The sequence below is a fragment of the Ornithorhynchus anatinus genome, chromosome 3 (assembly GCF_004115215.2).
Source record: "Ornithorhynchus anatinus isolate Pmale09 chromosome 3, mOrnAna1.pri.v4, whole genome shotgun sequence".
NCBI lineage: Eukaryota > Metazoa > Chordata > Mammalia > Monotremata > Ornithorhynchidae > Ornithorhynchus > Ornithorhynchus anatinus.
This window is the reverse complement of record NC_041730.1, coordinates 40,455,990-40,479,948: the sequence shown is the minus strand read 5'-3', so window position 1 is coordinate 40,479,948 and position 23,959 is coordinate 40,455,990. Positions and strand designations below refer to the sequence as shown.

General features: G+C 48.0%; 1 protein-coding gene across 8 annotated transcripts in view; it reads left to right on the top strand.

Annotated features, from left to right (window-relative positions):
* The window catches only part of PPFIBP2 (PPFIA binding protein 2), a 171,462-nt gene that overhangs the window by 105,111 nt on the left and 42,392 nt on the right, over window positions 1-23,959 (top strand). For all 8 annotated transcript variants that reach the window (XM_029059793.2, XM_029059792.2, XM_029059791.2 and 5 more), the window contains one exon: window positions 9,246-9,377. In XM_029059793.2, coding sequence (XP_028915626.1) covers window positions 9,246-9,377 — 132 coding nt within the window. The remainder of the gene's footprint in view (window positions 1-9,245; window positions 9,378-23,959) is intronic.

Below are 23,959 nucleotides of genomic sequence, written 5' to 3'. Positions count from 1 at the left end.
GTGCCAAGTGTACAAATTAGTACGTGCCTGATACAAACTATTCAGGTTGGATGCAGTCCCCGTCCCACGTAGAATTTACAATCTTACTCCCCATTTTCCAGATGAGGTGACTGAGGCCTGGAGATGTGAAGAGACTTGCCCATGGTCACCCAGCAGACAAGTGACAGAGCCGGAATTAGAACCCAGATCCTTCTGACTCCCGGGCCCAGGCTCTACCAACTAGGGCCCGCTGCTTCCAACGTTATTATGTGTAACTGCTCTGCTAAGTGCTGGGTAGATACACAATAAACATGCTGTACACTATCCCTATCCCACATGGATCCCACAGTCTACAGGACAGGGCGAAATGGTGTCTGATCCCATTTACAGACGAAGTAAGTCCTTCCCCAAGGTTACACGGTAGGCAAGTGGCAGGGCTGAGATGAGATTGGGAAGCAGAGTGGCCTGGTGAAAAAAGCACAGGCCTGGGAATCAGAAGACCCGGCCTCTAATCCTTTATCTGCCACTTGCCTGCTGTGTGACTTTGGGCACAATACTTAACTTCTCTGTACCTCATTTTTCTCATCTGTCAAATGGGGGTTATGAACTCCAGGTGGGGCAGGGACTCTGTCCAACCTGATGAGCTTGTGTTTACTCCAGCATTTATTACATTGCTTGGTACATAGTAAGTGCTTAACGACTACCATCATCATCATTATTATTATTATTAGGTCTTCTGACTTCCAAGCCCCTCTTCTATCCACTAGACCAGGTTGCTTCTCATTTGCTTATTAATATTATCGTTTTTAGTAATAATAGTGGTATTTGTTAAGTGCTTACCAAGTGCCAGTCAATGTTCCAAGCAATGTGATAAATACTAGATAATCGGGTCAGACACAATCCCTGTCCCACATAAAACTCACAGTCTTCATCCCCATTTTACAGATGAGGTAACTGAGGTAATCAGAATTTAAGCGACTTAGCCAAGGTCATCCAACAGACAAGTAGAGGAGCTGGGATTAGAACCCAAGTCTTTCTAACTCCCAAGCCCATGCTGTATGCATTAGTCCTCGCCGCTTCTTTGCCTATCTTTGTTTTCTGGTGTATGATACTCGTTGACCAGCCATCTCTCCCCACAACTCTGGCATCAACAAAACTAGAGGAGCGTGGGTGGGTCTTCTCTTTGCTAGGGCAGCCTAGTTGACGAGGGTGTCCCCTCTGAGCAGCAGTGAGGGTGGTCGAAGGGGAAATTTAGGGCAGAGCTGGGAAAAAGCACTTAATTTTTCCCATGGACTCCTTATCTCCAGAGACAGAGCCCACACAGTGCTTCTGTTTTCTAGCTCTGCTTCCCTCTCATTGTCCTTCAAAAGCAGATCCGGCCTCAGATGCAAAAAATCTGGGGAACAGGAGCCTTCTTCCTGCAATAATAATAATAATTTTGTGATACTTGTTTTAAACGCTTACTATTTGTCAAACACTATTCTGAGAGTTGAGTGGATTCAAAATCATCACGCTGGACAGAGTCCCTGTCTGAGTGAGGCTCAGAGTCTTAGTAGGAGGGACTATGATTGAATCCTCATTTTGCAGATGAGGAAACTGAGGCATGGAGCTGTTAAGTGACTTTCCCAAGGGCACAGAGCAGATCAGCGGTGGAGCCAGGGTTAGAACCCAGGTCCTCTGACTCCCAGGCTCGTGCTCTTTCCACTTGGCCACACTGCTTCTGATGCTGCTATGGAGGAAAATGTGCTTAGGGAAGAATTAGATGTTCAAGATGAAAATTCAGGTGACCTCCTCTAGACTGTTAGCTCCCTGTGGGCAGAGATAGTATCTGCCAACTCTATGGTACTGTAGTCTTCCAAGTGAGAAGGAGGTTGGCCTAGAGGAAAGAGAGTGACCGTGGGAATCAGAGAACAAGTCACTTGAATTCTGTGCTTAAATTTACCTCATCTGTAAAATGGGGATTAAGATTGGGAGCTCCATGTGGGATAAGGATTGTGTCCAGCTTGATTATCTTGAATCTATCCTAGGACTTAGTACAGTGCCTGGCACATAGTAAGCACTTAAATACTTGTTTAAAAAGTGTTTAGTACAGTGCTCTGCGCACAGAAAACGCTCAATAAATACTACTGATTGATTGATTTGGCCTATAAGCACCTTTCCACTCCTAAAATGGTGCTGGTTTGTGGGCATTTTTAGCATCTGTTTTACTGTCTAGTCATAAGGCACCGATGCTGAAGGCAAGAGTACAAATGTGGATGGTGGGAAGAGTGAGAGATACAGAGAGCACGCAAGAGTGATATCCAGTGAGATTTTGTGCTCGTCTCTAGACCGTAAACTTGTTATGGACAGGGAACGTGTCTGCTAATTCTACTGTACTGCATTCTCCCAACCACTTGGCTCAGTGCTCTGCTCATAGTAGAGGTCATAATAGTGACTTGCCCAAGGTCACACGGCAGACAAGTGGTGGACCTGGGTTTAGAACCCAGGTCTTTCTGACTTCCAGGCCCATGCTCTATCCGGTAGGCCATGCTGTTTCTCTTGTCTGCCGTGTGACCTTTGGCGAGTCACTTAACTTCTCTGGGCTTCAGTTCCCTCATCTGTAAAGGGGGGATTAAGTCTGCTAGTCCCATGTGGGACAGGGACCGTGACCAACCTCATTAGCTCATATCTATCTCAGTGCTTAGTACAGTGTCTGACCCCTAGTAAGTGCGTAATAAATGCTATTAAAAAAAAGAAGTGATGTCTTTGGCTGCTAGTCGAACATACATTCATTATTTGGTGAGTGTCATAATTTACCACCCACTCAGTTTCCAAATCAGCAGTTATCTGTACTGACTTTCAGCCCCAGTTGAGACTTTCACCGTGAGCCCCATGTGGGACAGGTACTGTGTCCAACCGGATTAGCTCCTGTCTACCTCAGTGCTTAGTACAGTCCCTGACACATTGTAAGAACTTAATAAATGTCATTTTTTTTTAAAAAAAAAAAAGAAGGCTTCTTATTGGCTGCTAGTTGGACACGCTTTCATTATTTGGTGACCCTCATAATTCATCGCCTGCTCGGTTTGTTCCCAAAGGGTGCTCAATAACTAGACTGACTTAAAGCCCCATTTGAGACTTTGACCACTGTAGCCCGAGGGACAGCAGGTCTGTATGTGGTTATTTCTGTGGTATCCCGCCAAAGATCACTAGCTAAGGACATTCCTGCCTGTCTAATGACGACTGGATTTTAGCTGATAACGACAAGTACAAATTATACTCTTTTATGGAGCAAGACATTTCCTTAAAAACTGGATAAACGCCTTCCCGCCTGGGAAGGCATTTTCTTAAGGAATGTCTGTCCCAAAGAACCTTTTCCCTTGTGCCTCTATGGGATGATGGAACACTCTCAAATTTTCCATTCTTTACTCGTCTAAAGATTGCAAGTGGTTTCCCTTCTCTTGAATCCTTTTCCATCTTTTTGAGGCCAGCCTTTTCGAGATGGTTGCATCCAGAAGAGCAGTAAAGTTAATGGCTTTAATCTTGGAGACAAAAATGAAATTTTAATGTCAGGGACTGGATCTGACCTGACTATCCTCTATCTACCCCAGTGCTTAGTATAGTGCTTGGCACATAGTAAGCACTTGACTGTAAGCTCGTTGTGGGCAGGGAATGTATTGTTATATTTTTACCTCATCTGTAAAATGGGGATTAAGACTGTGAGCCCCACGTGGGACAACCTGATTCCTCTGTGTCTACCCCAGCACTTAGAACAGTGCTCTGCACATAGTAAGCGCTTAACAAATACCAACATTATTATTATTATTATTACTTTCCCAAGCTCTTAGTAAAGTGCTCTGCACACATTAAGTGTGCAATAAATACAAGTGACTGACTTGCCAAGTACCATTATTATTATTATCATTTTTAACAGTAGTAAAATAACATTGTTATTGATGAATGCCTGAGCAGGAATAAAGCATAACATTTTGAATTAAAATAAACCGTTGCCCTCCTCGAACAGATGACTAGTCTGTGTTGAAAGGCCCTGGTGATCCACCCCTTCCTCATGGTGAAGGAGGTTTCCCTGCCTACTTTCAACGCTCACCCCAGGGGCTGAATTCAATCTCAAGATGGGCAACCCTCAGGGACTGGCATGTCCTGGCCAAAGGAGAGGAAATTAGTTTGCTCGGCAGCAGCTACTGAACTTTATACAGCATTCTTGAAAAAGATTCAACTGGAGACAGGATACCACTTCTATCAAGGCCCTTCCCAGGCCCCTTCAGCAAAATTGCACCCGCTTTTCTTTTACTTCAAAAGCCCAGCACACAAATGTGTATTTTCATTTCTTACCATCTCATATATACTCTTTCTGGTTTCAAATTGCACAGAGCCACAGAGACTCTGTAATTTTTTCCCTCACAAAATGGGTCACAATCCACTAAATGAACTGTTTGGTACAAGCAGCTGCTTGGATGAGGAAAATCATCTTTTCCAGATGTGAACCATTAGCTATTTCACAGAGGAGCAAGATGAGTGTGACCCTCACTACCTCCCACCCATAAGCCTCTCTTTTCTCATCAGGATGGGCTGCACAGATCAAACAAACAATCCACCAATCAGTGGTATTTATTAAGAGCTTACTGTGGGCAGAGCACTGTACTAAACACCCTGTGGAAGTGCTTGTCTTGGGACTGGAGCTTTAAAGGTAAGCTTTGCAGTTTGGAACACTGTAAAGCACCTCTCCGAGGTCTCGTGGTTTCTCAGAGAAAGAAAAATACAAGCATTAACCATACGTACACACACATCTGGAAGTTAATTTTCACCCTGGGGCCACCTGTCAGATTATCATGGATGGAATCCAGAGTGCTTACGGGAAACGCGCCTGATCATTTTCAGCATGTCATCTAAGCCCGGCAGAGACGCGGTGCGCAGAGTTTAAAATATTAGTAGGAGCTTTCTAGTCAGGAAGTGAAGTTTCGGGTGGGAGGGGAAAGGAACTACCAAATCTGTGCTTAAACCTCTCACCGATCGGTTGCTTCCACCTTCATGAGCATAAGGCTCATAAACCTCGTCACCCTGGTGCGTGGGAAGGGCCGAGGATTACCCTTCCATCGCTCTGTCACAGAATGTGAGTTTTCTGACCCAGGGGAAAAGTGGGATTGGTTTATGCAAAGCGGTTACTGGCCCCCAAGGTGAGGCTGGCTGAATGATTCCACTGTTGTCGTTTTGTTGATTAATGGTATTTGTTAAGTGCTTACTATATGCCAGGCACTGTTCTAAGCACCGGGGTAGATACAAGGTAATCAGGTTAGACGCGGTCCCTGTCCCACATTCATTCAATCGTATTTATTGAGCGCTTACGGTGTGCAGAGCACTGTACTGAGTGCTTGGAAAATACGATTCGGCAACAGACAATCCCTACCCAACAACAGGCGCACAGTCTAGATGGGGGAGACAGGCAACAAAACAACTAGGCTTCAGTAGCATCAAAATGGGTCTCACGGTCTTAATATCCATTTTACGGATGAAGGAACTGAGGCACAGAGAAGTGAAGTGACTTAAGGTCACACATTAGATGTGACAGAGTTGGAATAGAACCCAGGTCCTTCTGACTCCCAGGCTCGTGTTCTAACCAGTACACCATGCTGGTTTCAGTAGCAACGGCCCCCTGGGTGTCCCAGAGGGCCCTTCCACCTGACCGCATCTTTCTCTTGAATCCACAAGGAAGGGATGGATCCTGTTTCCCAAGAGGAGAAGCTAAGGCTCATGAGTCATGTGACTTTTCTAAGGTCTTCATGGCCTAATGAGAAGCAGCACGGCCTAGTGGAGTCACAGTCACACTAGTCAATAAACAAGTCACTCAGTCCATCGTATGTATTGAGTGCTTATGTGTGCAGAGCACTGTAGCAGTGTGGCGTAGTGGTTAATAATAATTTGTTGGTGTTTGTCAAGCGCTTACTATGTGCAGAGCGCTGTTCTAAGCGCTGGGGGAGATACAGGGTAATCAGGTTGTCCCACGTGAGGCTCACAGTTAATCCCCATTTTACAGATGAGGTAACTGAGGCACAGAGAAGTGAAGTGACTTGCCCACAGTCACACAGCTGACAAGTGGCAGAGCCGGGAGTCGAACCCATGACCCCTGACTCCGAAGCCCAGGCTCTTTCCACTGAGCCAGTGCTTCACCGTTAACACACTGGCCTGTGAGTCAGAAGGACCTGGGTTCTAATCCCGGCTCCGCAACCTGTCTGCTGTGTGACCTGGGGCAAGTCACTTCACTTCTCTGTGCTTCAATTTCCTCATCTGTAAAATGGGGATTAAGAGTTTGAGCCCTATGTGGGACAGGGACCTGTCCCACCCCATTATCTTGTATCTCCCCCAATGCTTCAAACAGTGCCTGGTACATAGTAAGCACTTAACTTAGAAGGTGTGATAAGTGCAAGAATGTGTCTGTTCACTCTTATATTGTACTATCCCAAGCACTTACTACAGTGCTTTGCACCCAGTAAGCGCTCAATAAATACGATTGAATGAATGAATGAATGAATGTACGTAAGATGGGGCCTGAGCGTTCTGGAGACCTGTCGCTTTCCAGGTGGGGGGGACAACAAGGACCGGCCCGGGTCAGTCGCTAAAATCCCACTAAAGCTGCAGCCCCCAGCCCAGGGCACCCTGCGTGTGTCAGAACCCCCCTCGTTCTGGCACTGAAGGGCATGGCTGGCATCTGAGTGGCAGGGAGTCCTCATCAAGGCATCCCAAAGCTCAGCCTGCCCTAGGAGTGGCCCCAGGGCCCTCACGAGGATGGGCGGCCCTAGGCAGGACCAGCCAGGGCTCGAGATTGCCCAACTGAGCCGAGTACATAGTTGGCGGGATCTGCCAAGTTCCACCCAAGTTGGGCAGAGGGACAGGCGTGGCCAATCTATCAATCAGTGACCTTTATTGAGCGCTTACTGTGTGTCAAGCTCTGTTCTGTGGGATGTGGTTTCTTCAGTGACAGTCTATCAGCGACGTGGCCTGGTCTGGCGTGGATGCGGAACTGGACGCTTTCAAATCCAGTGTTCTAGTTTGCAGCAGCCACGGCCATGGACACCCCTTGCCATCGAGTTCCGAGGCTGGGACACAGCCTCCCTCCACCAATTTACATGGACCAGGGGAGGAGATGCAAAGACCCTGGAGGGGAAGAAGGAGGAAAGAGGGAAATACTGGAGAAAAGCCTTGGTTGTGGTCAATTTTGACATGAATTGTGCAGACATCTGTGAAATGTATCATCACATCCTGCCACCTTATAATAATAATGATTATGTTTTACTCTCCCAAGCACTTAGTACAGTGCTCTGCACACATTAAGAACTCAACAAATATGATTCAAAGATTGAATGAATGAATAATGGTATTTGTTGAATGCTTATTCTGTGCCAAACACTGTACTAAGCATTGGGGTAGATACGGTATATGTAGATCAGACACAGTCCCTGTCCTATGCTGGGGTTCACAGTCTTAGCGGGCGGGAGAACAGATATTTAATACAAATTTTTCAGGTGAAGCAAATGAGGTTCAGAGCAGTTAAGTGACTTACCCAAGGTCACACAGCACACCCAGGTCCCCTGCCTCCCGGGCCCGGCTCTTTCCTCCAGACTACACTGTCAGCGTGGCATCGTATGATATCATGTGCTTCTGGTTTTTGTCAGTGTCACTGCTGGCCGCCCTGTCTGTTGGTTTGCAAATTTTTCTTCGCTTCTCAGTTCCCTCTTTCGGTTTCCAAGCCAAGTCAGTCAGAATGCTTGCTGTGCTTTAATACTTTCTGGGATTTTCTCCAGCAAATTGTACACTCTGAGTCCTCTTCTCAGGGGAAGATTTGAGAAGGTTCCGTGACCTTCAGGAATCTTGCTTGGCCCTCCGTTTACATCAGTGCGACATGGGAAAGAGCGGCGGAGAGAGCACGGGCCTGGGAGTCAGAAGATCTGGATTCTAATCTCAGCTCCACCACTTCTGCACTGTGTGACCTTGGACAAGTCACTTCATTTCTCTGGGCCTCAGTTCCCTCATCTGCAAAATGCGAATTCAATACCTCTTCTTCCTTCTACTTAGACTGTAAGTCCCATGTGGGACCTGATGACCCCGTGTCTAACCCGGTGCTTAGGACGGTGCTAGGCATATAACGAGCCCTTGACTAATACCACAGTTATCGTTTTTACTGTTCTTGTTAGCCTTACTATTGGCTGGCTCTGTTTTTAGTTCATTCATTCGATTTACTGAGCACTTACTGTGTGGAGAGCTCTGTACTAAGTGCTTGGGAGAATACAATAGAACAACAAACAGATGCAATCCCTGCCCACGATGTGCCTACAGTCTAGAGTTAGTGCTGTTGCTTTGTTGAGGGCCTTTGGCAGATAATTGGACCTACCTTCCTGAACCTTCCTTTAGTAAGGTTCTGTTGGAGGTCAGGATTTCCGTTGCCCGCCAGGGAAATATCTGGACAGGAATGATGGAGCTGAATTAAACCCCTGCTGGGGCAGGACGGTGTGTTTGTCTGGTCTTGATGCTCTGGGCTTTTTTCCACAAGGTTGCTAAGAAAATAATCTGCATCAGGCAGCACTGTCCTCTAGCACTTTTCTGCCAAGAGGAGTGGGTGTTTGGGTGTTTTTTTCTTTTAATGGTATTTGTTATGTGCTTATGATGTGCCAGACACCGTACTAAGCGCTGGGGTAGATCCAAGATAATCAGGTTGGGGCTCAATGCTTTAATCGCCATTTTCCAGCTGAGGTAACTGAGGCCCAGAGAAGTGAAGCAACTTGCCCAGGGTCACCCAGCAGCCACGTGGCAGAGCCGGGATGAGAACCCAGGTTCTTTTGAATCCCAGGCCCACGTTCTAGCCGTTAGACGACACTGCTTCTCATCGATGGGCATCCATCTACCTTAGGTGGGGTACAGAAACCCACCCTCCCAATTTAACCATTACAGTCCCAGTGAGGCAGGCCCAAAAGTCTACCAGGCAGGCTCGAACCTGAGCCTGAGGTGCCTCCCAACCTTGGCTCTCCTCCAGCCGCTGGGTCGGGATGTCACCAAGGGAATGGGCCGTGTCGCTACCTGGGGGCAACCTCGCCTGTAGTGGTCCTGGGTGGCCTCCATTCAAGTGACCGCGAGACCCTCTTTAGTCTAACCCTTGCCCAGGTCTGATCATTGTCTTTCAGGGTTACTCTGGGACAGTTGGTTTCATTGTTTGCGGAAGAATTCTGCCGGCTACTCTGTGGTTGATTTTTTTTTTCTAACAGTTGGGTTTTCCGTTGCAGGAACTGCTCAGTCGAACATCTCTTGAGACACAGAAACTTGATCTAATGGCCGAGGTTTCTGAGCTGAAGATCAAGTTGGTCGGCATGGAAAAGGAGCAGAGTGAATATGAAGAGAAACAGAGCAAAGCTGAGGTGAGTCACCCTGAGCCCTGTTGGTTTTCTCCTGGGACCGGAGGGAGCCGGGGAGGCCTTGATTTGAGGCTTGATTCAATCTCACCTTGTCAGGAACTGGCAGCCGAGCTGACAGAGAAAAATAATATAATGGTTCTTGTTAAGCGCTTACTATGTGCCAAGCACTGTTCTAAACGCTGGGGTGGATACAAGTTAATCAGGTTGGACACAGTCCTTGTCCCACATGGGGCTCACACTCTTAATCCCCATTTTACAGATGAGGTAACTGAAATCTAGAGACGTGAAGTGATTCGCCCGAGGTCACCCGGCAGATGTGTGGTGGAGCTGGGATTAGAACCCAGCTCCTTCTGACTACCAAGCCCAGGCTTTATCCACTAGCCACGCTGCTCCTCAGCGCCCTCCTGGGGCCACACTCTCCTAGTCAGGAGGTCTGAGTACTGTTTAGATCAGACCCAGGCGGCAGACCCGACCTGAGTTTGTGCCTGGTGGGGTGGCAACCAGCAGAAACGCCATTCCCGACTGCAGCTGTGAGGCTCAGCAGTCCCAGCTGGATGACAGGGAGCAGAGAGACGCATAGGAAATATGGTACCCTCGGAATGCCCCAGAAGACATCGGCCCCTAAGAGACAGGAAGAGAGAACCAGAAGGGAGTGACATCAAACCTTTCATCCCCGCCTACTCTTTTTAGCTTGGAAGGAATCGGTACCCTCCCCGCCTCCTCGCAAATGTTTTCGATCAATGCCCTACTAATGGCTCCCGCTGGCTTCTCAGCTGTTCTTTTGAATCCAGTCCATTCTCCCAACACACTTGTTTTCACTCGGCGCGGTGAACCAATCACGTAAGGGACCTAGCGGCCGCTGTCTGCCCGCATAGACTGTGATGTGACGCTGGGGGAAATAATAGTAATTAAGGTATTTATTAAGTGCTTACTACGTGCCACGCACTGCACTGAGCACTGCAAATGATTGAACACTCTTGTGTTATGGCTTTCCTTCATGTGGGATCGGTCAGGAGGGTCACCCTTTCCCTAAGGAAATCATGGCCCCAGAGCACTGGCATCGGCTTGGTGTCCAGCTGCTCCAGAAAGCAAGTCCCCATCTTGATGGCTATAACTTCAATCTCCAGAGCCTCCCGTTTTGTACGGGCAGGGCTTGCATTTACCAGTAATTGTGGTATCGGTTAAGTGCTTATTATCTGCCAAGCACTGAACTAGGGAGAAGAGATATTGAATCCCCATTTTGCAGATGAGGGAACTGAGGCACAAAGAAGGCACCAAAGTCACCCAGCAAGTATAGAGTGACCCCTGGTTTCATCCTCACAAAATCTAGGTTGGAGAAAACAGCAGCTCCACTTCCAGCTATCCCTAAGGTTGATTAATTCAGTAAGAATAATAATTGTGGTATTCGACTGCTTACTATGTGCCAAGCGTTGGGACTGATTCAAGATAATCAGGTTAAACAGAGTTCCTATATCAAATGCGGTTCCCAGTATAAATAGGAGAGAAAATGGAGATTTGAATCTCCGTTTTACAGATGGCATAGAGAGGTGAAGTGACGTGGCCAAGGTCACACAGCAGACACGTGGAAAATCCTCTGACTCACGCCCATGCTCTTTCCACCAGGCCACACTGCTTCTGCGGCAAGGCATGGCTGCCTCCTCTGCTCTAGAAGTTTACAGAGAAAATTAATTAGCTTTGCTAACAGTACTTTATTCTGGTTTTTATTAAGTGGTCATTATGTGCCGAAGTTCTGTGCTTGATATTGGGGTTAGATGCAAGATCATCAGAAAGACACAGTCCCTGAACCCACCTGGGGCTTACATCTTAATTGCTAGGGAAAGTATCTGATCTCCACTTAGAGAAGCAGCGTGACCTAGTGGAAAGAGCACAGGCCTGGAAGTCAGAGAACCTGGGTTCTTATCCCGGCTCTGCCAATTGCTTGTTTGTGACCGAGGGCAAGTCATTTGATTTCTCTGTTCCTCAGTTTCCTCAACTGCAAAATGGGGATTCAATTCCCGCTTAAGGCTGGGAGCCCCTTGCAGGAAAGGGACTGTATCTGACCTAATTTGCTTGTACCTTCCCCAGCTCCTAGAACAGTGTTGGACACATAGTAAATATTTAAGAAGTACTATAAAACAAATGAACACTTGACAGTTTAAGAAACTAAGGCACAGATGGTTTAGGAGACCAGCTCAGGATCGCACAACAGGCTAGTGGCAGAGTCCGGGCTAGAACCCAGGTCTCCTAACCCCCAGCCCCCTGCTCAACCCCGAGGGACTGCCTGCCTCCCTTTTGACTCCCCTGGAGTTGTCCCCCTAGACCTTCAGGTATGAGAAGGGTTCTGGATGAATGAGCTTCAAGGCCATTTAGGACCCTCCAAAAAGAAATGGGCAAATAATTATAGTTATCCCTAATAACCTTAGGGATAGCTGGAAATAGAGCCGCTGCTTTCTCCAACCTAGAATTTGTAAGGACAAAACCAGGGGTCACTCTATACTTGCTGGATGACTTTGGTCAAGTCCCTTACCTTCAATCAGACACGAGAAAGTCTCCATCCCGAGAGACAGGAAACAATAATAATAATAATAATAATGATAATGGTATTTTGTTAAGTGCTTACATGTGCCAAGCACTTTTCTATAAACAATCAGTGATATTGATTGAGAACTTACTTGGTACAGAGCACTACACTAAGTGCTGGGGAAAGTACAATACAACAGAGTTGGTAGGCACATTCCCTGCCCACAGTGAGCTTACAAACTAGAGGGTGGCAGTGGTGAGGAACAAATATTAATATGTTAATCAATTATTGATATGTTCTAGACTGTGAAGCCACTGTGGGCAGGGATTGCCTCTACTTGTTGCTGAATTGTACTTTCCAAGTGCTTAGTACAGTGCTCTGCACACAGTAAGCGCTCAATAAATAGAACATACCCCCATGTGTCCCATTCATTCATTTCACTGAATGAATGAAAGTGTTGTGCGGCTGAAGGAGGAGTGAATACTAAGTGCCCAAAGAGTACAGATCCAAGTGCAAAGATACAGAAGGGAGAGGGAGTTGGAGAAAAGAGGGCTTAATCGGGGAAGGCCTCTTGAAGGAGATGTGACCTTAAAAAGGCTTTGAAAGTGGGGAGAGTGATGGTCAGGCATAGGGGGAGAAGGAAGGCATTACAGGCCCGAGGAAAGATGTGGGAAAAGGGTTGGCGGGGAGATAAATGACGAGATCGGAGCACAGTGAGCAAGATGACACTAGAGGCGCGAAGTGTGCGGGCTGTGCTGAAGTAAGAGATCAGTGAGGTAAGATAGGAGAGGGTGAGCTGATTGAGTGCTTTAAAGGCTTCGTAAGGAGTTTCTGTTTGATGTGGAGGTGGATGAGCAACCGCTGGAGGTTCTTGAGGAGTGGGGAGACATGGACTGAACATTTTTTTTGAAAAATGATCCGAGGAGCAGAGTGAAGTACAAACTAGAGTGGAGAGAGACAGGAGAAAGGGAGGTCAGCAAGGAGGCAGATGCAGAGTCAAGAAGGGATAGGATAAGTGTTTGGGTCAGCATAGTAGCAGTTTGAATGGAGAGGAAAGGGGGAACTTTAGCGATATTGTGAGGAAATAACTGACAGGATTTGGTGACAGATTGGTCGTTTGAGAGAGATGAGTTGAGGCTACTTCCATGGTTATGTGCTTGTGAGATAGGGAGAATAGTTGTATTGGGTGGGAAAGAGCGGTGGACTGAGTATGGGTGGGAAGATATGGAGGACTGTTTTGGACTTGCTTAATTTGAGGTGTCAACGGGACATCCAGGTAGAGATGTCCCGAGGGTAGGAGAAAGTGGGAGTCTGCAGAGGAGAGAGATCAGGCCTGAAGAAGTAAATTTGGTAACCGTCCGCAGAGGTGGCAGTTGAAGCCATGGGACTGATGAATTCTCCAAGGGAGTGGGTGTATACGAAGAATGGAAGGGGACTTAGAACTGAGTCCTGAGGGACCCCCACTGTCAGAGAGTGGGAGGTAGAGGGACGAGCCTGCAAAAAAGACTGAGAGGCAATGGTCAGAGAGACAGGAGGAGAACCAGGAGAGGACAGTGTCAGTGAATTCAAGGTCAGATAATGTTTCAAGGAGAAAGGGGTGACAGTGTCAAAGGCAGCTAAGAGGTTTATGAGGACTAGAGTGGAGTAGTGGCCGAAGGATGTGGTGGAAGGTCATTGGTGACTTTAGAGAGGTCTATTTCCATGGAGTGTAGGGAATGGAAACCAGATTGGAGGAGATCAAGGAGAGAATTGGAGGAGAGAAAGTGGAGATGGTGTAGAAAACTCAAGGAGTTTGGAGAGAAATGGTAAGAGGAAGTTCGAGCAATAACTGGAGGGAGCCGTGGGGTCAAGGGAGGTGGGATAGGGGAGACTTGAGCTTGTTTGAAAGCATGTCGAAAACAGTTTTTTGTTAAAAAAAAAAACACACACAGAGAGATAGAACATACCCCCATGTGTCCCAGTTGAATCTGTCACTTCCCACTCTAGACTGAAAGCTCCTTTTGGGCAGGGAGAATGTCTACCAACTCTTGTATGTGCTCTCCCAACTGCTGAGTACAGTGCTCTGCCCACGGCAGGCACTCAGTACCATTGGTGAATTGATTGACTACCTGGCTGACGACAGGTGACTGGGCCAGATAGTGTCTCAGTCCCCACTGTCACCAACATTCTCAAAATCATACTTCTTCCTGACAGAGTTCTGACTCCTGCTCCTGTCGCTCTGATTTGTCATGCGACTGCCTTTGGCTTGGACCAACAGCAGAAAGTTCAGACAGATTTAATCGGCTCCCAGGAGAATTGTGATCCCAAGTCCTCTATTCCATCTTTCCTGCCTCACCTGTCACAAACCTGCACCCTATCCCCTCCCATCCCCTCCCACCTAAGACCTATTTTTACCCATCACTCCCTCTGTCCAGTCTCAATAGGCCTCCCCTCGCACTAAGGCGGCAGAGGTTGTAGCCAAATTAAAGGAAGCAGCCCAGTCCAAAGCTCTCCCACTTCCTTTGAGTTCTTTAAAGAAAACATTGGCAGGCACCAGCGTGTCACTGAGCGTGGGATTCTTCTTGCATTGACTTGGTAAATATGTTAATTGAAGAAAAACATAGACGACAAGATGAGATACTCCCAGGAAACAGAAGATATGTATTCTGGTTCCAAGTTTATTAAAAAGTGGGGAGATGAGCTAATACTCATTACGAGCGTGACCCCGACAAAACCACTAGAGTCATCGAAAACGCCCGACGGGAGGTTTTAGAAAGTTACTTCGTGAGAAGCTTCAATTAAATGAGCCGCGTCCAGCCCGGGCCTCCTCTCCACACTCGAGAGAGCTTTGGAACAGAGCACATGGGTACATTTCAGACGTTTCCTCAGCCTTCTTTTTTTAGACATGGCTGACGTTTCAAGAGGTACATCCGCTTCTGAATGGGGTCAGATCTGAATTCCAAGAATGAAAATAGGCATCCGTCCTCCAAAGTGGAAGCTCTCACCATGCTCGCATGGCCCGGGTGTCCACCGGGCTGAAGAGGGTGGGGATGGAGATGTGTCCGGTCAGACAGGACACGGGAGCCGGGTGCTGCTGCATATGTTAAACTACCAACAGGGCTCCATCTCTGTCCCCCAGACAGGGCCCTCCTCTCCTCTCCACCCCCAATTCGCACAAGGCATTTCTTTCAACAACCCTGTGGGAGATTGACCAAATATGCTCACGGTCTTCCCCCACCACCCGCCCAGGCAGCTGCAAGTGGGAGGAAGCTGAAATAGCCGGGGGCCGGGGTGGGTGGTTGGTATGGCGGGGAGGGGGAGGGGGTAGGGTGGGTGCCAGCAGACAGACCGAGCCCATATCCGACTGTCCTGCTCAACTCCTTTACCAACTCCCTCACCCCAAAAACTTCATTTTCATCAACCTCATTTTGGATTTCCAGTTTTCTCTCTGCATCTCGGGCTTTCTCTCTTCACCCGCTAAATAGCTCAACCCACCCGTGGCTAACACTGGTTTTTCCGTGTCTCAGGTCACTTATCAGCGCGACCTCCGTTCTCTCATGCTCAAGATCCCGTGTGGTGATTTTACCAGCAATTAAGCCCTCGGCATTTCTTCAGAATCTTGTGATGTGCAGGGAGAGTGAACATTTCTTGAGGGAAAGGAGGCCTGCGAAGAGGCTTTGATTCTTAAGTCTCGGATGCATTCACAAACTTACAGCTGTTCCTTGTTGGGGTGTTTTGTTTGGTGTTCTGGAGCTGATCGGGAAACTTGATCCTGAAGGGTTTTTGATTTCACTCTGCTGTCCTTCCCCATCAATCAACGAATGAGAAGTATTTATTGAGGGCTTACTATGTGCAAAGCACCGTACTAATCATTTGGGAGAGTATAATAGAGGTGGTAGTCACAATCCCCATCCTTAAGCAATTCAGAAGAGGGGACAAACATTAACATAAGAGGTAGGGAGAAGCAGTAAGGGTATAAGGATATGGACATAAGTGCTGTGGGGATGGTTATCAAGGTGCTTACGAAAATACGGACTCAAGTGGAGAGGTGATGCAGAAGGGAGAAAGAATAGAGTGGGGAGAGAAGACAATCAGGGAAAGCTTCCTGGAGGAGACAATTTTATTAGGGCTTCGACGATGGTGATAGTGTTCATAAGCTGATTCACAGTCAAGGTCGTGGGGCAATTAGTACAGTGCTTTGCTCATAGTCATCAAGAGTAAGCGCTTAATACATTGTCTTGTCTTATGCTGTCGAGTCGTCTCCAACCCATAGAGATGTCATGGACACATCCCTCCTAGAACGCCCCACCTCCATCTGCGATCGTTCTGTTAGTGTATTCTTGGTAAGAATGAGGAAGTGTTTTGCCAATGCCTCCTTCCATGCAGTAAACTTGAATATCCACCCTTGACTCTCTTCCATGCCGCTGCTGCCCAGCACAGGTGGGTTTTGACTCGTAGCAGGTTGCCTTCCATTCTTAGCCACTGCCCAAGCTAGAATTGGAATAGGTATGCCTCTGCTTGACTCTCCCTCCCATAGTCGAGACTGATAGAGTACTGGAAACTCTCCAGGTGCGACCCTGAGAGGAGGCTTAGTATATGCCACGTACAAAAAGAGGGAGGGGAGTGGGTTTCCAGTTGCTGTCTCCCCCCACGTCCTGCCACTGGACATGATGATGGCCCAGAGACCAAAGTCGGTTTAGTCAGTCATATTTATTGAGCGCTTACTGTGCGCGGAGCACTATACTAAGCACTTGGGAGAGTACAATACAACAATCAACAAGCCCATTCCCTGCCCACAATGAGCTTACAGTCTAGAAAAATAGGCATCTTCCCCCCTTCTCGTGACCAACAGCCCTGTCAAAGAGCAGTGGATAATCAGTACGCAGTAAATGCCATCGGTAGTTCGACTGATTAATTGAAAAAGTCAAAACTCAATGTCAGAGCACCAGTCAGATCTGGGCCTCGTATGGTAGACGTGTGGAAAATGCTTTATCGTATCTGGGCAGTGTAGCCAATGGGTAGGAAACAGGCCGTGTGTGACCTAGCAGATATTTGCCTCTTATCTGACTTGGCTTAGAGGACACACATAAACACACACACACACACAAAAAAACAAACACACATACACACGTTTGTGCGTGCACACAGTGCTGCATCATTTTATACCAGGGGCCGTATATGTCTTTGGAAGTTTGGGACTATCCTCTCCTGATTGTCTCTCGGATGCGGCTCTGGGCAACATGCCAGCATTCTGAACTCGGTCTGTAGCGTTCGGGGCCTCTGGCACAAGGCCCAGGTTTAGAGTGCCTGAATTAGAAACCAGATTTAGCCCCCTCTCCCCACCCAACCCCCAGCTCCAGCTCCACCCTCAACCTCCCTGCTAGATGTCTGTCCGCAAAGTCAGTGTGGTCTTTTCTGGGCGGATGAATCGATGGTTGAGTTCAGTTCAGTCACAGATGTGCAGCGCGAAGGAGCGAATGCAGAAGGGCCGATGTGGTGCGGAAGTGATGTTAATAGGGAGGGAGTGACCTGGGAGAAGAAAAATGAAGCGGGGAAAGCCTCCGGAGAACGTGGGATTTGGGAAGGATTTTGAAGGTGAGGAGAGCTGTGTTCTGTTAGAACTCAGGGGTGGGAGATTTGAGTGCAAGGCGGTACGCTGAGTGAAGCTCTCTCCCTCACCGCGCAGGTTTCTCACTGCAACCCAGCCCACACACTCGCCCCTCTAATGCCATCGCACTCACTGTACCTCGATCGCGTCTGTCTCCTTTCCCACATCCTTCGTCCAACCGGGAACGCCCTCCCCCTTCACACATGGCAGACCACCACTCTCCCCATCTTCAAAGTCTTATTAAGTTCCCTAGAGGCCTCCCCTGACTAAGCCCTCATTTCCCCATCCTATTTGCCCTCCCCTTTGCAATGTCTAGGTGCTTGGCGGTATCCCTTAGGCACTTTCTACTCACCTCATCCTCAGAGCACTTAAGTACATGTACTTAGATTTTGCCACTTCCCCTAGCTGTAGTTTATTTAAATGTCTGTCTCTCCCTCTAGACTGTAAAAGCTCATGGTGGGTAGGGAATCTGTCTGACTATGGTTATATTGTAATAATAATAATAATGGTATTTGTTAAGCGCTTACTATGTGCCAAGCACTGTTCTAATTGCTGGGGAAGATACAAGGTAATCAGGTAATCCCACGTTGGGCTTGCAGTCTTATTCCCCATTTTACAGATGAGGTAACTGAAGGTCAGAGAAGTTAAGTGATTTGCCCAAAGTCACACAGCAGACAAGTGGCAGAGCCGGGATTAGAATCCATGACCTCTGACTCCCAAGCCTGTGCTCTTTCCACTAAACCACGCTGCTTCTTCCGTACTCTCCCAAGTGCTTAATACAGTGCTTTGCACACAGTAAGCACTCCATAGAAAGAAAGAAAAAGAAAGAAGGAAAGAAAGAAGGAAAGAAAGAAGGAAAGAAAGAAAGAAAGAAAGAAAGAAAGAAAGAAAGAAAGAAAGAAAGAAAGAAAGAAAGAAAGAAAGAAAGAAAGAAAGAAAGAAAGAAAGAAAGAAAGAAAGAAAGAAAGAAAGAAAGAAAGAAAGAAAGAAAGAAAGAAAAATTATGGGCAGGGATTTTGTTTACCAACCCAAAAGACAGGGACCTTGCCTAGTTCTCTCCCAGGGCTTAGTAGAGTGCTCTGAGCACAGTAAGTAATCAATCCATCAGTCAGTGATACGTATTGAGTGCCTGCTGTGTGCAGAACTCTGTACTAAGCACTTGGGAGAGTGTGTACAACAGAGGTGGTAGACACATTCCTTGCCCACAGCAAGCTTAGAGTCTAGGGGGGAGACAGGCATTAATATAAACAGTTTATGGATATGTACGTGAGTGCTGTGGGGCTGCGGGTGAGGTGAATACCAAGTGCCATAAAGGATACAGATCCAAGTTCATAGATCACACAGAAGGGAGAGAGAGTCGGGGGAAAGAGGGCTTAACTGGAGAAGGCCTCTTGGAGGAGACGTGACCTAAGTAATGCTTTGAAGGTGGAGAGAGTGGTGGTCTGGTGTCTATGGAGGCAGAGGGGCTTCCAGGCCAGAGGGAGGGTGTGGGAAAGGAGTCGTTGGCAACCTAGACGAGATCAGGACCTGGTAAGCAAGCTAGTACTAGAGGAGCAAAGTGTGTGGGCAAAGCTGTAGTAGGAGATCAGCGAGATAAGGTAGGAGGGGGCAAGCTGATGGAGTGTTTTTAAGCTTAATAAATACTACTGCTACTGTTCAGTACAGTGTTTTATGTACAGTAGGCACTCAGTAAATGTCACTGATGGATTGATTAAGTGATGATCGAAGAGCTGAATTGGAGGTAGAAGGGGAAATAGGGCAAGGAGGTGCTGCATGAGTACCCACTCTCTGTCTCTCTCCAATAATAGTAATAATAACTGTGGTATTTGTTAAGGCTTACCATGTGCCAGGCACTGTATTAAGAACTGGGATAGATAAGAGCAAATCAGATTGAACGGAGTCCCTGTCCCACATGGGGTTCACCGTCTTAATCCCCGTTTTACAGATGAAGTCACTGAAGCCCAGAGAAGTGAAGTTGACTTGCCCAAGATCACGCAGCAAACAAATGGGGGAGCCGGATTTAGAACCCAAGTCCTTCTGACTCCCAGGCTCTTGCTCTATCCGCTAGGCCACGCTGCTTCTCACTCTCGCTTTACAGGCAGGGCGAGAGACTCCTCCCCGCCTCCCCCTGCATTACTGAAACACAGTTCCAGTCAAAGTCTGGATCCATAACCCGTAACCCAGTCCCACTCTGGGAAGGGGTCACCATCCACCGAGGGACCCCATTAGCAGTAGCCGAAAAGCAGAGGATTCCCGACGGTTCTCTTGACCTGCAGCCACCCATCCTCCCAGGAAAGTTTCCTTTAAGCTCCAGAGGAACTTGTCGCCAAGGACATAAGGGAAGGAAGGGGGCGACGACCAGTGTTTGACTCTTGTAAAGTCGGGACAGTCCCCCCTCCCCGCCCCCCAAGAAGCCCTATCTCTTGCTCCCACACTCACTCTCCACCACCGCCCCCAGCCCCAATTCCAATACTGTGTCCAACTTCTCTTTCTTCATCTCTCTCTTCCTTCTTACAGTCGGTAGTGAATCTCATCAGTGATCTGCAGGAACAGATGTGTAGACTGCAGCTGGAAATCAATAGCAAAATCCAAGAGAGGAACTTGCAGGACGCGGCCTCCAGCGGCCCACAAGCCGGCCCCCGGGCCTCCCTAGAGGTCCCCGGCCCAAACAGACCCCCGTGGGAAGGCGAGGCAGTACGAGAGTCCAGTGGGGAGCGGTGGGGAGTCTGGGGGTCTGGACGTGTGGGGAAGGAGGTGGGCGCCGAGCTCAGCCTACGTGTTTAGGGGAAGCATGGTGCTGGTGCGCTGTTCCTTGGCTAGGCGCTGGTCAAGTCCATCCTAAGATGCTTTGAAGTGATGTCGAAGGCCTTAGCCGGGGAGCCTGGGTTCAGAGAGGGCAGACTAACAGCGTGCTGTGCATGGTAATAACTCTATGCATGTGGGTCACTTTCCAGGATCACAGTTGATTTGTTCAAACTCACCCCATCTGGGGAATAGGATAATTAGACACTCTAGACAGGAAATTCCTTCAGTCGTATTTATTGAGCGCTTACTGGGTGCAGAGCACTGTACTAAGTTCAATATAGCAATAAACAGACACATTCCCTGCCCACAGTGATCTTACGGTGTCCTTGGTTTTTTTTAGGCTTTTTTTAAATGGCATTTTTAAGCACTTACTATGTGCCAGTTACTGTACTAAGCACTGGGGTAGATATAAGCTAGTCAGGTTGGATGCAGTCCCTGTCCCCCTTGGGGCTCACAGTCTCAATCCCCATTTTCCAGATGAGATAACTGAGGTACAGGGAAGTGAAGTGACTTGCCCAAGGTCGCATAGACAAGTAGCAGAGCCAGGGTTAGACCACAGGCCAGTGCTCTACCCATTAGACCATGCTGCTTCCTTGTGGCCAGAAATCATGCTTACTGACTCTATTGAACTCTCCCAAATGCTTAGTTCAGTGCTCTGTACCCAGTAAGCACTCATTCATTCATTCAATCGTATTTATTGAGCGCCTACTGGGCACTTTAATAATAATAATAATAATAATGTTGGTATTTGTTAAGCGCTTACTACGTGCAGAGCACTGTTCTAAGCGCTGGGGGAGATACAGGGTAATCAGGTTGTCCCACGTGAGGCTCACAGTTAATCCCCATTTTACAGATGAGGTAACTGAGGCACAGAGAAGTTAAGTGACTTGCCCACAGTCACACAGCTGACAAGTGGCAGATCCGGGAGTCGAACTCATGACCTCTGACTCCAAAGCCCAGGCTCTTTTCCACTGAGCCACGCTGCTTCCGTACAACCTACCGATAAACAGACACATTCCCCGCCCACACGAGCTCATGGTCTAGAGGGGGAGACAAACACTAATGTAAATAAATAAGTTATTTATTTAATATAAACAAATAAATTACAGATATGTATGTAGGTGCTGTGGAAGGGGGAATGAATAAAGGGAGCAAGTCAGAGCGTCACAGAAGGATGTGGGAGAAGAGGAAAGGGGGCTTGATCAGGGAAGGCCTCTTGGAGGAGATGTGCCTTCAATAAGGCTTTGAAGGGAGGGAGAGTAAGCATCTGTCAGATATGAGGGAGGGAGGCCGTTCCAGGCCAGAGGGAGGATGTGGGCGAAATGGTAATCTATTGATAATCCAAACAGTTTAGGTTGAGTGGAAGGTTTCTGCTTCCTCCCCTTCCACCAGCAGGCAGGACTCTGCACCAAGAGAATCTTTGCCAAATTTGGCTCTTCTTCTCTGTCACGCAGTTCAAACCGGACCTCCCCATACCCGCCACACGCTGGGTTTAGTCTAGTGAACGGATCTCTTTCAAGAAGCTATGGATTTTGTCCTGGGCCTAGGATGGTGTGCTTTCTGGAGCTCTGGAAGCTCTGTTAGAGCAGGCTAGTAAGGGGCCCTGGTATCAAAAGCAAGGATCTCCCTCCCTCCTTGCCTTCCTAATACCTGCCCTTCCCTCCCCGATGGAACTCAGCCAGAGAAAGCTGGGTTTTCCGTCAGAGTGTGAGCCCCCTCGCTCTCATTAAAGAGACTCCGGGGCCTATAATGGGCCAGCACACTGTGTACAACACACCCAGTTCCCAAGTCTAAGGAGCTTCCGGGCTAAAGCAGACAACAGAGAGACAGAGGAAGAGAGATGCTATCGTCACCCTACCGTGTGTATAATGAGTCGGCCACCTGTCAAACACTTGGCTCCACGTGAACCGCCTTCAGGATGGAGATCAGAAAACAACAATAATAATGATGGTATTGTTAAGCACTTACTAAGGGCCAGGCACTGTTTTAAGCACCAGGGTGGTTACAAGCAAATTGGGTTGGGCACAGCCCCTGTCCCACATGGGGCTCACAGTCTTAATCCCCATTTTGCAGATGTGGGAACTGAGACCCAGAGAATAATAATAATGTTGGTATTTGTTAAGCACTGGGGAAGATACAGGGTAATCAGGTTGTCCCTCATGAGGCTCGCAGTCTTAATCCCCATTTTACAGATGAGGGAACTGAGGCACAGAGAAATTAAGTGACTTGCCCAAGGTCACACAGCAGACATATGGTGGAGCCAAGATAGGAACCCAGGTCTTTCTGATGCCCATGCCTGTGCTCTATCCACTAGCCATGCTGTTTCCACTTCATCTATCCAGGATGCTCCCAAACCCCACAGATGTGCCAAGAGGGTAGGGGTCACACCAGCTGGCTGAGTAGAGTAGGGGTTAGTGTTGAGCTGTAGGTGTTCCAAGGGCCTGTGGAATCCAACTTCCTGTCCACTGGCCATAACAGTCGAGTGGAATCCGAACGCATTCCCCCCCCATCAAAGTTGTTTATGTCATTTAAGCCAGTGACTTGAAGCTCTGAAACTGGGCCCCAGTCCAAACCGGTCAAAAACTGGGGACCTTAGGGGTTTTGAAGCCAGCTGACGGTTGGGCAATTTTTGTAGTGTTCGCAAGCCGTGGTCAGGGAAAGAACGCAGGCCTTGGGGCCACACCCAGCCGGCCGGCAGAGTTCGGCAGGGTTCAGATTGGGACTTGGTTTATAATTAACAGTTGGTTTCTTTAGCGTACCTGATTCTGGATATTAACGTTGCCCTGAAACAGAAAGTGTCCCCAGTTCTGGGGACAAAAATCTACCCTTCCTCACCGTCAACCCCAGACCTGTCTGATCATCCAGATGTTGCCCCCATCTCCCCGGTTCTGGTTCATGTCCTCCTTTACACAGACTGTAAACACAGAGTCATGGTGCCAAGCGGGGGGCTTCCAGGAGGAAGCAGGGGGTCCCATGTTTGCCCTCGGGCTGCCTGTTATGCAACCTTCTGTCTGCCACTTGGAGTCAATGTTCAATTAGAGCACACAGGGAAGAGCCGAGGGGATTGTGTGATGACAGTTGTGACCTTAGGTTGGATGGTCTGTAAGTTGTTCGGTTTGGGGGGATGTTTTTTATGGTATTTGTTAAGCACTTAGTATATGCCAGGTACTGTACTAAGCCCTGGGGGTAGATTGAAGATAATCAGGTAGGACACCATCCCTGTCCCACGCAGGGCTCATAGTCTTAATCCCCATTTTAGAGATGAGGAAACTGAGGCCTAGAAAAGTGAAGTGAGTTGCCCGAGGTCCCACAACACACAGTGACAGAGCAGGAATTAGAAACCAGGCCCTCTGACTCTCTGAGCTCTTTCCACTAGGCCACGCTGATTCTCGAGTCCTTGAAGTGATAGTGTTTGCCTCCTGGCTCTGAGTCTATCCTTGTTGGGCAACAGCTCAGCAAAAGGGATACTTTCCCAAGCGCTTAGTACAGTGCTCTGCACCAAGTTAGCTCTTAGTAAATACAACTGAATGAATGAATGGATGGTGGAGGAAGGCAGTCAGAGAAACAGCTGGTGTCGATGTAAGGAAAAGAAGCCGGAAGGAAAGAAGAAAGCAGTATGGCCTAGAGGATAGAGCATGGGACTTGGAGTGGAAAGAATCTGGGTTCTAATCC